Source organism: Equus caballus, chromosome 9 (genome assembly GCF_041296265.1).
Source record: "Equus caballus isolate H_3958 breed thoroughbred chromosome 9, TB-T2T, whole genome shotgun sequence".
Taxonomy (NCBI): Eukaryota; Metazoa; Chordata; class Mammalia; order Perissodactyla; family Equidae; genus Equus; species Equus caballus.
Genome location: NC_091692.1, coordinates 74250478 through 74266259, shown reverse-complemented (window position 1 = coordinate 74266259; position 15782 = coordinate 74250478). Strand labels below are relative to the sequence as shown.

The 15782-nt window shown below is 37.6% G+C and overlaps 1 protein-coding gene across 18 annotated transcripts in view; it reads left to right on the top strand.

Moving 5' to 3' along the window:
• Nucleotides 1-15243, top strand: part of TRPS1 (transcriptional repressor GATA binding 1) — a 248731-nt gene extending 233488 nt beyond the window's left edge. For all 18 annotated transcript variants that reach the window (XM_023648879.2, XM_023648885.2, XM_070221732.1 and 15 more), the window contains 2 exons: nt 7191-7313; nt 10299-15243. In XM_023648879.2, coding sequence (XP_023504647.1) covers nt 7191-7313; nt 10299-11360 — 1185 coding nt within the window. In that variant the 3' untranslated portion in view covers nt 11361-15243. The remainder of the gene's footprint in view (nt 1-7190; nt 7314-10298) is intronic.
• The last annotated feature ends 539 nt before the right edge of the window (nt 15244-15782 follow it).

Here is a 15782-nt window from a genome sequence, read left to right as displayed (position 1 = left end):
CATAAATTTTCAACCACATTTTTAGCTGTCCAAACATATATTGCTGTAAAGGCAAAACATTATTACAGAAAGAGCATAGAGTAAAACTCCAAAGATCTGGATTTTTCTAGTACTGATTCAGTTATGTAATTTGTATATGACTTTGAGTACTTGCTTTGCTTATTTACCAAATAGGAGTAAGTCACAGTATGGAGATGAGGTCCTTCAGACTTATGTAATGGCTTCAGTATCTGTGTGATAAATTTCTTAATGCTGCAGATTTGAAGAATGCATATGAGTAATTTAAATCATGAGATATACCTTTCGAAATCTTGAATTTTTTGCTATCCCACTCCAGGAGTCACCAGTTGCATCCCAGAAGAAATGGAGCTAATGTGTTTAGCACACTAGCATTTCCTGATATATTGAACAACTCCCCATTTGGTGCCATTTCAGTGGAATAAGTCTTAGACACATTCGTACCTGGGTACAACGTATGATTACTACAGCATGTATTGCCTCATATCCTGGAACAGTAGTTGTTCCATTGCTCCTAGCCAAGGATGTCAGTTTAGTTTACACTGGTCTCCATTATCATTGCTGATTGTTGAGGAAGTGAATTTAATAAGCATGGTAAACAGGTTTTGTTTCCAAACTCTGAGATAGGTGATTATAAGGGGTGCTTGGCTGAACCTTGTAGAGTCTCTTCACTTCTCTGGCAAGAAATCTGAGGGCAAAGAGGGCTGTTTTAAAGCAGGCGTAGACTTGTCGTGCAGCCCATTTCATCTGACTCTTCTCAGTTGTATTTGGAACAAAAGTCAGCCAAGGTATTGGTAACCATTGCTTTGTGTTAGGGTTGCTTCCCTGCTCTTGCTGAAATGTTGGCCAGCCTTTGCTTCTGATAAAATTCTGACTGCTAGTTTAAAGGTGTTCATTCTAACACCTGTTCTATTTTTGAGTGGTTTTAGGTGCTACGTTCCATATATCTTGTGGAGTCCTCTGGTGTGTAGTCAGTAGTCGGCTAATTCTATATGGGGGTAAATGGGAGGGGGGATGCTGTCTTCTGTGTCTTTTAGTGGTGTTAATAATAGTGATAAGGACTCAAATAATATTCATCATTTAATAATTTTTGAATGTCTACTATATATATTAAAGTCAGGAACACATTATTTAACTCATATCAACTCTTTTGGTAGTTAATACAGCAATGTTATTGATAGGCCATTATTACTGATGGGTCAAAGCAAGTGTCAATTTGTTTGCAAAATGACTAGACTATTACTTGTTTTTATAAAAGAGCACAGAGAGTAAGCCTTCTGATTATCAGCTAACTTTCAGCCTTTATATGAGATTGATTCATGAGAAATACTTTGGTTTCTTGAGAAAAGTTTCCATCTAATTTACATGAATTAAACTGTTACTGTCCATCAACAATCTCAGTTCATGTCGGGTTAACTCCACACTTAGTATGTTTTTAGCAGATTCCAATGGAAACTCTGAGAGGGTGCAGTCCATATCTGTCATGTACATCACTGTAACCCCAGCTTCTTGCACAGTGCCAGGCACATGGTGGACATTCCGTAATTATTCCCAGAACTGAACTGAATTAAATTTAACACTGAAATTTTATTACTGCAAAATTGTACCAAAAGGTTCTATCATAGTCATCTGTGCGTTTCCCTGAAATGAAATTCGCAAAGGATTCTTGATAAAATCAAATAAATGCAGAAATTATCTAAAGAGTTAAAAATATTTGAGGTACATCCAGACTAACAGCACATATATCAAATTTCAGATTGATTCGATTTAAAATGGCTAAGATATAAAACCATAAAAAATGTGAGTAAATACTCTGCCTATCAAGCCTTGTTATGTAATTACATGGTTTCAGTATGTTTCTTATTCATAGAAAACTGTGATAAGGGATCATTTCTGCACAAATTCCTTCACCAATGGAGACTTTTAGTATCTTGGAAATGAATATTCATGTCTCTAAATGTTAAGCCACTGGAATGACTAATTCAATCAAATTTACTTTTTATTAATCAAATGAAATCAGTTCTTTGTTAATAATGAAATTCGAAACCCTTAAAATGTTTGTTTTTGGCTGATCTTCAAATAAGCAATAAAAACAGCTGAACCAACTTAAAATTTTTTTTTAATTTTTTTTAAAAGTTACATCTGGTTTTATCAACACGTGTGCCACGACTGAACCCAGAGTAATATATAACTGACTGAGGATTTAAGACCCCTAAAACCAAAACTTGAATCGGAAGCTTTAAGAAAAATTTAACAATAGTGATACCTTACATTGGTTAGCTGTGAACCTAAAGACTAGAGATTTTTTTTTCACATTTCTTTTTTTTTTTTCCTGAGGAAGATTAGCCCTGAGCTAACATCTGCCACCAATCCTCCTCTTTTTGCTGAGGAAGACTGGCCCTGAGCTAACATCCATGCCCATCTTCCTGAGCTTTCTATGTGGGACACCTGCCACAGCATGGCTTGACAAGCAGTGCACAGGTCCACACCTGGGATCCGAACTGGCAAACCCCGGGCCACTGAAGGCAAACCTGCAAACTTAGCTGCTGTGCCACCAGACCGGCCCAAGACTTTTTTTTTAAAATAGATATTTAGTCATTATACTTCTTGGTGCACTCCACAGCAGGAAAAGAAAAAAATTGTGCTGGATTTAAAGTGTGCTTATATTAAAAGATGGATGCATCATTTTCTACTTCAGATCTTGGCATGGATGATTGTCCAAATTTGTCACCTAAAATGCTGTTGTGATTATAATACATCTGAAAAGTGGAAAAGAAATAAGTGATCTGAAGAATTCTCACTAATTATCACTGAAAAGCATTTGCTAGGCCAGTCACTGGGCTGGCCTCAAAATTCCTTGCAGTTAACTGTTCCTACCACCATCCGTCCTTCTGCACACAATAAATGACCAGCCAACAGAAGTAGCGTGGACGCAACACAAATGCGACCCAAAAGTTACTAGGCAAACTATTAAAACTTGAAGTTTAAAAAAACAATAAGTTCCTCGAATTGTTGATTCTGGAATTTTTCTCTGTAGAAATTTTCGGTTGAGATGACTTTCAGGTAGATTTGGGTTTTCAGCTGACCTTCCTGTACTCTCGCCTTCCATGGAACCCACATAGAAGTAGAAGGTGCGCTTAGAGAAGGCCAGGGGCAGAGAATGCTAAGACTGTGTGTGGCTTTAGTATATGAAAGTAAAGTTTTCCCTCAGCCTGAGAGAAGAGTAAGAATCATGCTAAATATGCCCCTTAGGAATGCCAATGGCGTTTTCCACTAGCTACTCTATTCCTGTCATTTCCTCCCCCAGACAGGTCCTTATCCGTTTGACTCGAATCTCCTGTCTCCTGCTCAAGGTCATGGAAGTACAAATTATTAACTCCTAAAAACAGCTTGTAGGAAAAGGAGAAACAATATTATTGTTTAAGCATACACATGCGCATATAGAACCATCAGCAACATATGACTATAATAATGTATATAAAGGAGAGTTGGAGCTTCGTTCTACCTGACCTTGTATCGTCAGGACCCGGCAAGTCCCTGGCCTCAGCTGTTTCTCAAAAATAAGTGTAGGATTGGAAAACTAATTCTCTTGATTTTATTTTCTACAACATCGTTAGCCGTCTCTGCCCAACTGGAGATAAATGTGTCAGTCCTAATGGAAGACATTTAAAAGGGATTTTTTTAAAACTTTTATTTTTTCAAAAATAGGAGTGACTACTGAGGATAAAAATAAAAGCGGGCAAGATTATTTTCAATTTTATTAATGTTTAGCCACTCAAGACAGAGCACTGTCCTAGGCGCCTGTCACTTAGAGTATTTGATGGCTGTGGAGCCATGATTTCGGCCCTTAACAAACACAGTCTAAAGGAGAATGACAAAATATTTTAAAACTCCGTCATGCATGATAAACTATGAATGAAATAAGGTCTTTAGTGCCTTTCTTTCCCTTTAACAAGGCCAAGCTTGTTTTTAAAAAGTGGGGTAGGGGATATTTCTATTCTGCCTTCCTTTGGCGACAGACTGCTTCTCTGCACTTGATTGGGCTAAGGATGTTGATAACTTCAAAAGAAATGCTTGCTGTGTCCAGCCAGGTCCCATTATCCACAGTGTGACCAGGCCAGGGCTCTCATCTGTGCTGTGGTGGAGAGAGAGGTGACACACTTCTGTGCTTCTGTGGTCACACAGCTAAGGACATTATCCGCTTCTCCCACCTTCTCTGCTGCCTCCATAAACTCTAAGGGCACCAAAAATAAGGTTTTCTAATGCTTACCAAAGTGACAAATGTGTTTAGATGGGAGGTAACTGAATGTGTGAAATATTTCTCACCTCCCTCCCCCTCTCCACCCCCACGCAAGCACGCTCCTGTTGAATTCTAGGTGTGAACACCTAGATATTTCACTTTGACTCAACTTTCCGTTCTCATATTTGATAAGATTGACACAAATGAAATACGTTTGATAATATCCAACTGTATGTTTTAAGCATATCAAAAAGTTTCAATAAGTAGATTAAGGAGATAAAAACACAACTAAGAAAATATTTTTCTCTTAGAAATAATTGGATCCCCTTGGCAAATAGCTAACTTATTGAGTGTTTGCTCCATTCCTGACGCTGTTTTAATTGCATCTATTAGCCCACATTAATGCTTACAGCAGCTCACGCTTTAAAGATGGGGAAATTTAAGCATTGAGAGGTTAAATAACTAGCTGGAAGTTTCACCCAGCAAAAGGCGGAGATAAGTTTTGAATACAAGTAATCTGACTCCTAAATCTGATTATTAACCTCCGTGCTATACTGACTCCAAGTAAGTGAATCCAAAGTACTCCTGATGTATTTAAAATAAGATATGATTTACCTAAAATATAACAACCTTTATTGGAGTATTAAGTGCTGCTTAAAGCAAGACATGCCTGTGGAAACCAGTGCTATAATTTCAGGATTTTCCTTCTAACTAATGAAGGGCATTTTCTTTGCAAGAGAGTTAAGCACAAAATTGTGCAAGGATTGAAAACGTTCTCTGAAACCACGATTACACCCACTTTGGCATGCTGTGTCAAGCACCGTGGGCATAAAAGAAGCAGGCTGGAGTGAATGGTTACACATTCACATTTCAGCCTCAAGCCATATCTGTCGGTTGGTTTCCCAGTGGACATTTACCTTGCCTTTATGTGGATCGAGTTGGTGTTTATTTGCCAGATGCGTTATTTAGATCTAGGAAAAAGACAGCATAAGCCCCGAGAAGTTTCACAATTATGAACCAACTAGGTTCCCCGACTTAGTTTGGATAAAGGGGGTCTCAGAGTGTTTGGTAAACACAACCTCTAATAGGTCATTGCTTTTCAGGAAGCAACAATCTCTACAGTAGGTCCCAATTGGAACTTGTGGACTGACACCCAGTATTGGCTGTTACTCTTTATTGAGATTCAGAAACTTGCAGTACATTCCGGGTCCTGACTTGGGGGGGAGGGCGGGGGAAGGAGAGCCAGAGATTATCTTTGTGAAAAATCTAAGGTTTATTACATCGCCTAAAGTAGCACAACCTGCTACACTAATGAAATCGTGTTCTTGGTTGAAAAGGGCAATTGTTAGCCTGACTTTGTGCTCACTAAAAACATTCCCCCAATCTTGTTAAATTATTGCTCTCATTTCAGATTTTTATGGCTGTGCAGCTTACCAGCCCTCATTTCTTTACGTTTCATTCATTTTCCTTGTATTGATGATTAATGGAGGATGTCGAATGTTAGAGTGAGCAGGCATCAGCAATTGCAAGATCATAATTAGTTTAGCTGACGAGGGCCTCTGATAGCACTTGCATCTGGATGGAAAAATTACCCTATAGGGAACTGGCTGCTCACCAGGTCTTTTTAGTGATACATTGTGAAACACCCGATGAATCAAATGCCCTTTCAATGCCAAGAAAGTGTTCCAGTCTTGAAGCCAAAATTATGTCTGCAGAAAGCTTTCCATTTGAAATGTATCAGAGTACAATTATAACCATTGTATTTTCTTGGCAAGGACACCGCTCGTCTACAGTATGGACTCAAGTTAAATAAATTGCCTAAATTTTATGAATCCCTGAAATTTTGACTTATAGTGTTTGTAATTTTAAATTTATAATCAAATTGGGTTCCAGCAAGACTTTTTCCACTCCTTATCTAACATGAATATTTTATCATTAAAAGGCTTTGCTTCCTAGAGAAAGGAGAGCGGAGTTGCAATTCAGGCTGGCTTTTTTCTGCAGCAAGAGAATTCCATTTCCTGCCTGTTAGTATTTGCGCCTACAAACACAGCCTGACTTTTGTTTCAGTGAGAAGTTTAATGGAATCATTACTTGATAGCAAGAATGGAACAAGCAATACTAATTATCTACTTTTAGGTATTCTTAGAGTATTTTTGAATCTGGCGATTAGAGGATTCAGCCCACTGAAATCAATTTGTATTCGGAAATGCTCGTGATTTCCGAGTCTGAGTCAAATAAAATAAATAAGTGGCCGTTGATGGGACCTGCGTTGTCTGGCTTAAGCAGGCAGCTCTTAAGGGTTCTCATTAGTAGCAGTATACTTCTAGTTGGCAGAAGTTTCTACTGGTCCTCTCAACTTTGGGAAACAGAAGGTGTTCTCTTTCAGATTTTACAATTACAAACCAAAAACCAGAATTGAGTGTCTTATGTTCCCTTAAACTTATATTACATGAATGACATACAAAAAGACGCAATTCAGGTTTCATTTTAAATGGTTTACAGACTGCATTTATTCCGAGCTTGACTATATTTTAAAGCTCAGGTGGCATGTGCTTCTCCTTTTCCAAAGTATATTAAACATCTTGCCATGTTCTGTCTTTTGACTTTTGTTTTGACACTTTTAAAAGGTATATTTTAGGGTTCAGCATTTAGGAGCCATCATTAAAGGCACAAAACCCAAAGTTCAAAAAGTTAAAGCTGTTTCTGTGAAAAGCCTTTGGTGTTGCGCACACCTCATCCATCACTGTAGGGTTAATTATAATGAAAATCAGTGGTGCCTATTAAACACAATTGAACCTGACCTCATTATGGGCCGTGTGGTTTTATACTGTCATTGTTGCTAGTCTAAAGACAAAACTCCTGGGTTGATTTGGTCTAACTCCGCTGATCATGTGACTCACCTCTGACCCTGTGTTTTTTTTCCCTATTTCAGAGGCGTAGAGGCTCGGGTGTTTTCTGTGCCAATTGCTTGACCACAAAGACCTCTCTCTGGCGAAAGAATGCAAATGGCGGATATGTATGCAACGCGTGTGGCCTCTACCAGAAGCTTCACTCGGTAAGAACTTGTTAGACTGCTTCAGGAAAAGCTTTATAAAGCAGCCTGGTCTGTGGTGTGATAAGTACCATTCCCTGCTTGCAGTGCCTGCCCCTGCAGGGTTGAATACAGTCGCTTTGAGTGCCCACGTGATTTATGGGGAAATGGCCTTCGATGTTATGGGGAGATACGTTTGAGATCATTAGTAATGCATTATGCTTCTTTTGAATATAAAAGAAGAAAATGATTGATTTCTGGGAACTTCACGTAACAGTTAGTTGAACTAATGATACCAGAATTTGGTAAAATTAATTTAGGTGGAAAGGAGTCTGCTTCTTAAAGGTTCAAAAATACGTAAAAAGTTTGTTGTTTTTTTAAAGAGGACTCTCTCATGTTCGGTATAAAATATAGAACAGGGAAAGAATGCTTATTTTCCAGTTTACTTTTGGGATTTGCAAGTGTCATTTTGGCTGTTTTGGGGTCTGGAGATCTGGCAGCTTCTGAAGAGTGGTTCTGAACTAGGACCTGTGAATGCCAGGGGAAGCCTCAGTGCTTCTGGTGGATACTTAGGGGAGGTTATCTGAGGGCCCAAATAACACACATCTGAGTAGAGTAAGGTGCAAAGATGCTTCATGTTTTAAGATCTCTGGTTGACTTCTTTCTATGGCTCACCAAGGTTCTTCCGGTAACTTCTTCCCAAATTTTAGTTAGAATCCTATAATAAAATGTAAAGTCACAAATTCCCTGTATATGCAATTGACTTCCTGAAGGCTATTTTTTTAGTTTAGAAAGTTTATCTGCCAACAAGAGCTGCCTTTGAAAATAGGAATATCCCATTTAGTAAACAGAAATCTGGTTCCCTCTGCCTTTTTCGTTTTGTTTGGCATTTTCCCATAGCTCTTAGCACAAGCCAATGAATAGATTACAGCGACGGGGAATACAATTTTAGACGAACGTGCTCATAAATGCCCCGTTGGAAGCACTCTTTCAAAAATGCATGCTGCCAACAATACTAATTGGTGGTAAACTGTAAAAACCTTAGTTATTAGCATATAACTAGAAGAAAGATTCTCCCCACCACCACCACACCACCTTACTTTTTCTAACCTTCATTTCAGCACAGCGATAAGCTTCCACATAATGAGTACTGACATTAATGATTTTAATTGAACTCTGGCCAATCATAGGCCAAGAATTAAGTGACTGCTCTTCTAAGTTACGATAATTTAACAACTGTGATCTGAACTAAACTCTTTTTTTTACAATTACTTTAATATTCATCTCTCCAGAGATGAAATGTTTTCAGTTTTGAGTTTTTTTAGCTCATAAATTGAAAGTACATTCCCTGTCAAAGAAAGCCACAAAAGTTATGAAAGGTTAAAAAAGGTGTTAATGCAAATTTCAGGTTTCTTTGTAAGATAGTGTTAAATACTGCATATTTTTATAATATGAATATGAGCTCTTTATAAATCTGAACAAAATAAACAAGCATGGCATATCCAAGGGATGTGGCATTTTCATTCCAAAACCAGTACTTGAACTGTCAGTAACAAATGTGTTATCTTTCTTTCCTTCAAAATACCTTTGTGATAATAGAAACATTTCAAAAAGGATTTCTATTTATATTTTGTTTAATACATAAAAGGCACTCCCTTGTATTAATAGGCATCTTTTCTAGGAATAAGTCACAGATTATATATTGTATGTATTCATATTTTATGTAGAAATTATTTCCTGTTTTCAGTAATCTTAGAAAAATCAGATTTTAGCCCTTTTAGAGAAATTTTTAATCTGTAAATGTGCATTAGTTTATTAAGCTTATTCTTTTGATTTTATAAACCAAGTTAGAGCTCTTACTGTAAGGTTTTTATTATAGTCTTATCTATGGGTTTTAGTCATATAATATAAACACCCGTTGAACATGTACATAAATACCAATCATATAATGCTTAAGCAGATAAAGTACTTAAGCTGAGTGAAAGTCAGCACTCACTTTAAGCACAGAGTAGAATGACAGATCAGCTATTTGAACCAAGGCTACAAAATGAACTTAGACTTTCAACAGAAAACAAATGCTTCACCTGTTCACAAGTAAAATCTTCCATAGTAAATATAAAATAATGATGAAAGGAAGAGACATAAAAGTGAGAGGTTTTAAAAAGAACTCCCGCTGATATGGCTTTGATTACCTGATATCTTTCCTCATGATTCTGACAGTTTGTCTTTGATTATTTTTGCTCTGAGATTTAATATTTGACATTCACCTTTGCAGTTCTTTAGAAAACAGTATGTATCAGTCAGCTCCAGCTGCCATAACAAAATCCCATAGACTGTGTGGCTTACACAACAGAAGTGTATATTCCCCCAGTTCTGGAGGATGGGAGGCTGAGATCAGGGTGCCAGCATGGTCAGTTCTGGGGAGAGCCCTCTTACTGGCTTGCAGAAGGCCGCCTTCTCACTCTGTCCTCATTTAACTTTATTTACCTCCTAAAACCATCTCTCCAGATACAGTCACATTGGGGTTAGAGCTTCAACAAATGAATGCTGAGGAGGGGGCAGAACTCGGTCTATAGCAGTGTGTAATTTTTTGACAATTGTCATTAAAACCTATCACCCATGTTATTATGTTGACATCTTAGTGCATGACTCAAAAGTTGAGAAATATTTCAGAAAAATCATGTTTCTTCAGGTAACTTTCTACACGGTTTTATCACTAAATGATGCAATTCCAAATCTATTGAGTTTGGAAAAGCTGTTTTCAAGTAGATTGAAGTTTTCAGCCCTCCTGGCAAAGATGGGCATGATTTAATTAGGCTAAAATAGGGCGCTCTGGTTACTTCCTCTGATTCTGCTTAGGGCAAAAGGAGGAGATTTAGTGGATCTATAACATAAAGCTTATCCTCGCTTTGAACTTAAGCATGGTTTATATTTGTGAGAAATTGTTAATGCATTTTAATGTATTTTTTAATGTTTTCCTTTTATGTCTTGTGTGTGTGTTCTCTGCAGACTCCCAGGCCTTTAAACATCATTAAACAAAACAACGGTGAGCAGATTATTAGGAGAAGAACAAGAAAGCGCCTTAACCCAGAGGCACTTCAGGCTGAGCAGCTCAACAAACAGCAGAGGGGTGGCAGTGAGGAGCAGGTCAATGGAAGCCCCTTAGAGAGGAGGTCAGAAGATCATTTAACTGAAGGTCACCAGAGAGAAATTCCACTCCCGAGCCTGAGTAAATATGAAGCCCAGGGTTCATTGACTAAAAGCCATTCTGCTCAGCAGCCAGTCCTGGTCAGCCAAACTCTGGATATTCACAAAAGGATGCAACCTTTGCACATTCAGATAAAAAGTCCTCAGGAAAGTACTGGAGACCCAGGAAATAGTTCATCTGTATCTGAAGGGAAAGGAAGTTCTGAGAGAGGCAGCCCCATAGAAAAGTACATGAGACCTGCGAAACATCCCAATTATTCACCACCAGGCAGCCCTATTGAAAAGTACCAGTACCCCCTTTTTGGACTTCCCTTTGTACATAATGACTTCCAGAGTGAAGCTGACTGGCTGCGGTTCTGGAGTAAATATAAGCTCTCCGTTCCTGGGAATCCGCACTACTTGAGTCATGTGCCTGGCCTACCAAATCCTTGCCAAAACTATGTGCCTTATCCCACCTTCAATCTGCCTCCTCATTTTTCAGCTGTTGGATCAGACAATGACATTCCTCTAGATTTGGCGATCAAGCATTCCAGACCTGGGCCAACTGCAAATGGTGCCTCCAAGGAGAAAACGAAGGCACCATCAAATGTAAAAAATGAAGGTCCCTTGAATGTAGTAAAAACAGAGAAAGTTGATAGAAGTACTCAAGATGAACTTTCAACAAAGTGTGTGCACTGTGGCATTGTCTTTCTGGATGAAGTGATGTATGCTTTGCATATGAGTTGCCATGGTGACAGTGGACCTTTTCAGTGCAGCATATGCCAGCATCTTTGCACGGACAAATATGACTTCACAACTCATATCCAGAGGGGCCTGCATAGGAACAATGCACAAGCGGAAAAAAATGGAAAACCTAAAGAGTAAAACCTTAGCACTTAGCACAATTAAATAGAAATAGGTTTTCTTGATGGGAATTCAATAGCTTGTAATGTCTTATGAAGACCTATTAAAAAAAATACTTCATAGAGCCTGCCTTATCCAACATGAAATTCCCTTCTTTTATTATTCTTTCTTTTGATGAGTTGGTTACCAAGATTTAAAAAGTGAGACAAATGGTCAGTGAGGAAAAATGGAAGATGGTAAATAGTCATGTTTTGGAAGCTAGTAAGTCAAAACCATCTTGGCGAATGTGTACTGTGGAAATGATCCATAAGAAGTATCTCCAGACTATAATTATGTTTGTAAAGAAAGAGATCAAAGCTGTCTAGAATTTGAAAGGGTTTACATATTATGATACTAAAGCAGTATTGGGCTGACCATTGGCCCATTTGTTTAAAACCCGTAAATTGTTGCCTAAATTTAGAAGTATGAAATCCTAGGCAGATGAAGAGGAATCTAATCTCCAGGGCAGTGGAAGGAAAATGGCGTCCTCTTACATCAGTCTCCTCTCATTGACCATGTTTCAGATTTAGACCTAGAAATGTGAGCTGTGGTTAGGCTTGGTGAGAGAGCAGCAAGAAAAGTGACAGATGGTGGCACAGTGTTTTTGGCCAGCCCTACCTGTACATACACATGCACACCCTCTCTGATATTTTAGTCCTTTAGATGTTCAAATCCTCCTTTCCAAAGTAGTCGTTTTGTTTGCAATTTAGGTTCATTTTGTTCAAATATACATGCATTTTTAAAAACAACATCCTCCGTGCTTACGTAGTAATTTTATTTTAGCCAGATATTTCTTTCTTGTATGTGATGAACCAGTTTGGATTTGTTTTTTAAGCCTCCTCTTGGTCACTAATCTCGCTTGGCAGATTATAACTAAAGGGATCCCCTCGGTTCAAAAGACTAGTTGGATACAAAAGTTCAGACCACAAGCTTGATTTGTTTCAAACACATGGTATCTCTCCACAAGGTAACCTGCTGTATTTATTTATGTTTTTTTTTTTTTGGTTAAATATAATTTCCAAACTTTGTGGTCAGGCAGCGTCTAAGGTTACGTTACCACAGACTGACAGTTGGTATATATATCAGTCAATCCCTTCATTAGATTTATACAGGTTTAGTTAAGTAGCATTAAATAGGATTCTTAGGAGTATGTCTTCATAGTACTTTTAATACTCAAGGCTTTGTAAAACTATCCATGAAGGGAAAGCTCCTCAGCATAACTGCTCAGGGAAATAGGGCTAAATAACTGAACATTAAATAATTGGTTAAAGGTGCTGTTAGTCGAGCCCAATGCTTGCTACAAGGATGTATGTACAAGGACTGACTTTAATAATTTGCATTATATTGTCCCAACCAGTAGTTTATTTTTTGCCACGGAGATGTAGAAGATATTACAAGCTACTGGATGCACTGTCAGATTAACTTATTTCATTAAAGAAGTTGGGAGAACAAATAGGAAAAAAAAAACTTATTTTTCTAGTAAATATTAATGTATTACATTTCAAATAATGGTGCCTGACATATTGAATAATTATTTTCTACAGTGTACGTATGCAACAAAGATATTCCATCATGCATTAGAGTCAGTTCTGGCTCTGCCTAGCTGTTTACATTTGCAAATGTAGCAAAAAGATAATGAAGCAACTATTTCTATTGCGGTAGATATCTTTTGTGTGTGTGTGTGTGCATTAAAGTTGTAAACGGTAACATGAAACAAATGAAAGTTCTTGATATAATGGTATGGAAACCAAGAAGGAAATGAAAATATTTTTATGCCTACTTAGGAAAAAAAGGGTAGCACTATTCATTCCAAGTACTTTTTTTTTTTAATTTTTAAGCTCTTAACTCACATTGTTATGCTTAAAATGATAAACATATATCCTCTTTTTATTGCTTTGTCTATGTTTCAGATGAAACATTTCAGAAATTATTTTGATAAGTGCTGCTGGAATCTGCAGCACTGGTGTTTTTATTACCTTCTGTAGTCGCATCCGCACTCCATTTTTACATGAATTTGCAGTGGCTTTGTATTGTTTTGTTTTGTTTGGGTTTTGTTTCTTTTTCACAGTGCCAGGTCTTCGTTTCTTAAAAAGTTGGATGGCAGGTAGAGTTCAACCAGTTCGTGACTGTCGTAGTGAATGAAGTTAAAAATGTCTTTCTGATGTTGTGTTGTCATTTCCATTCTTGCATTTTCGTTTTCATGTAAAAAAAAAAAAAAAGAGAGAGACAGAGACAGAGAGAAAGGAAATCAGGACTAAGCCTTCTGCTTCAGTTTCATTTTTCAAGGGCCCTATTCTGATCTCACCAGTCGCGTAGCTCTCACATTCACATAAACTGAAATAAAAACGTGGAATGAGGAGCTTTGACATTCAGACTATGTGATGTAATTTATCTTTCTTAGGAATTTTGATGAATGCATCTCAAAACGTACAGGCAGACTTGAGAGGTGGCAATTAAAGAACTAAAAAAGAGAAGAGATTTCCCAAACAACAAAACAATATTTAACTTTCTTAGTAAAAAGACTAGTAACAAAGTACACTGTGGCAATCCTCGAGCGACATTATATGTGGACTGCTCAAATCAGCAAAATACCAGAAGTTTGGTTAAGTTGGGCAATCTTACAGGTATGACTTTTTGGGCAAAACTACTCCATAAGCAATTTCTCCGTGTGTCACACACAAATAGGTTGTTGATTTTGGGGCATGTATGCCTTTTTTTTTTTATCTGATTTTTTTTTTTTTCTCAGACAGACATAGTAGTAATGATTAGCATTGGAAAATACATATCACTATTCTTGGAATATTTATGGTCTACTTTCGGTAGAATTTTCTTGGATAGCGTTGACACGATAGATCTTATTTCATATTTCTTTATTATTATTTTATTTTCATTTTTGTTTTCATTATTATACATATTTTGATGGAGAAGAGGTTGGGCTTTTTTAAAAAGATGAAAAGTTACTGTAACACTAAAACACCCCTTATTTTTTGACTTACGAAAGCCTTTGCTCTGGCTCTCAAAATATATTATAAAAATGGTTGGTTGGTATTTTTATTTGGTTTTAAGATTTCTGAATCATTTTGTCTTAAATTGTGATTTTAAATGAGCTATTTAGGTACTTAACCTTTTTTGTGAGGGCGTTCAAGATGATTTAGGAATTTCCCCTCTTGGAAAAGTGTTCCCCTGTGATGAAAACTATATGCCAGCTCAAATTGTATGCCATTGAAAAACTGTAAGTCTTTAAAAATTACTTGTCTTTATTCTAAATCAAGGTTTGGATCAAACTTTAGGCCAGGACCAGCTCATGCATTCTTATTCTCCCTTTTCTCACTCTTTCTCTCTTCATCTCTCACCCGTATAGTCATATTGTTGTTTGGGATAGAAAAATCACAAAGAGCCAGCCCACCTTGGAAGGTTGTGGATTGAGAGACACTACACGACTCTAAGTAGATGAGAAAAGGATGGCGCTCCAGACATTCACACGTTGACTCTATAGTTCAAAAGGAAAAGAGTGTGCCCATTCTTTCTACATGACATATTGAGATGTTCTTTTTAAAAAATCAACTTTTAAGATAGTAATGTTTTGTTCTAAACTGTTCTCTTTTAGTAAAGGTAGATTTTAGAAAACAAGCATGGGGGTTCTTTTCTAAGGTAATATTAATGAGAAGAAGAAAAAAAGTGATTCTCTAACAGCTCTTTGTTGAAGCCTGTGGTAGCACATTATGATTGCACATGTGCACGTACTCTCTTATGATCCAATGCAAATACAGCTCCAAAAACATTAAATGTATATATATTTTTAAATGCCTGAGGATATACGTTTTTCTTAATAAATTGAAGAGTATCAATACTGCTATTAAAATAATTATTAGCCTCCCGCTGTGTGGCTGCAAAATATCACAAGGTGATCTGTCTTGAGACCCCTGAACTGCCTGCCTGTTGAGTTAGTGAACGTTAACGCAATTCTAGAGGGCGAGTAGCTGTCATCCAGAGGTGGAAGCATGGAGTCATGAAGCTGGTGGTCAGACTCTGCGCTGTATGCCCGCCTTTTGCCTGAAGTTTACATGAGCTCACGTCTTCCTGCCTTTGGGTTGAGGGCCGTGGCAAAAAATGCAAGGCATCCTTTGGTGAGCAAGTAGCAAGGCATCTTTTGCTGACTGTCCTAGATCACAAGAGAAAATGGAGGAATTGAAATTCAACCTGAATATGAAACTAAATATGCTAACCAAAGGTAGGTACTGTTAGGTGGAATTCTATCAGCAGGCAACTGTTAAGGAGAAGAGGATAGAAAGGCATGACTTGGGACTTTGAAAGGCTGTGTTATTTTCCCAAAGAAAGACTTGGCCAAGGGCAGAAGGCACAGCTTCTTTGCAGAGCACTTCCTTTTGGTTTTCCATTACTGTT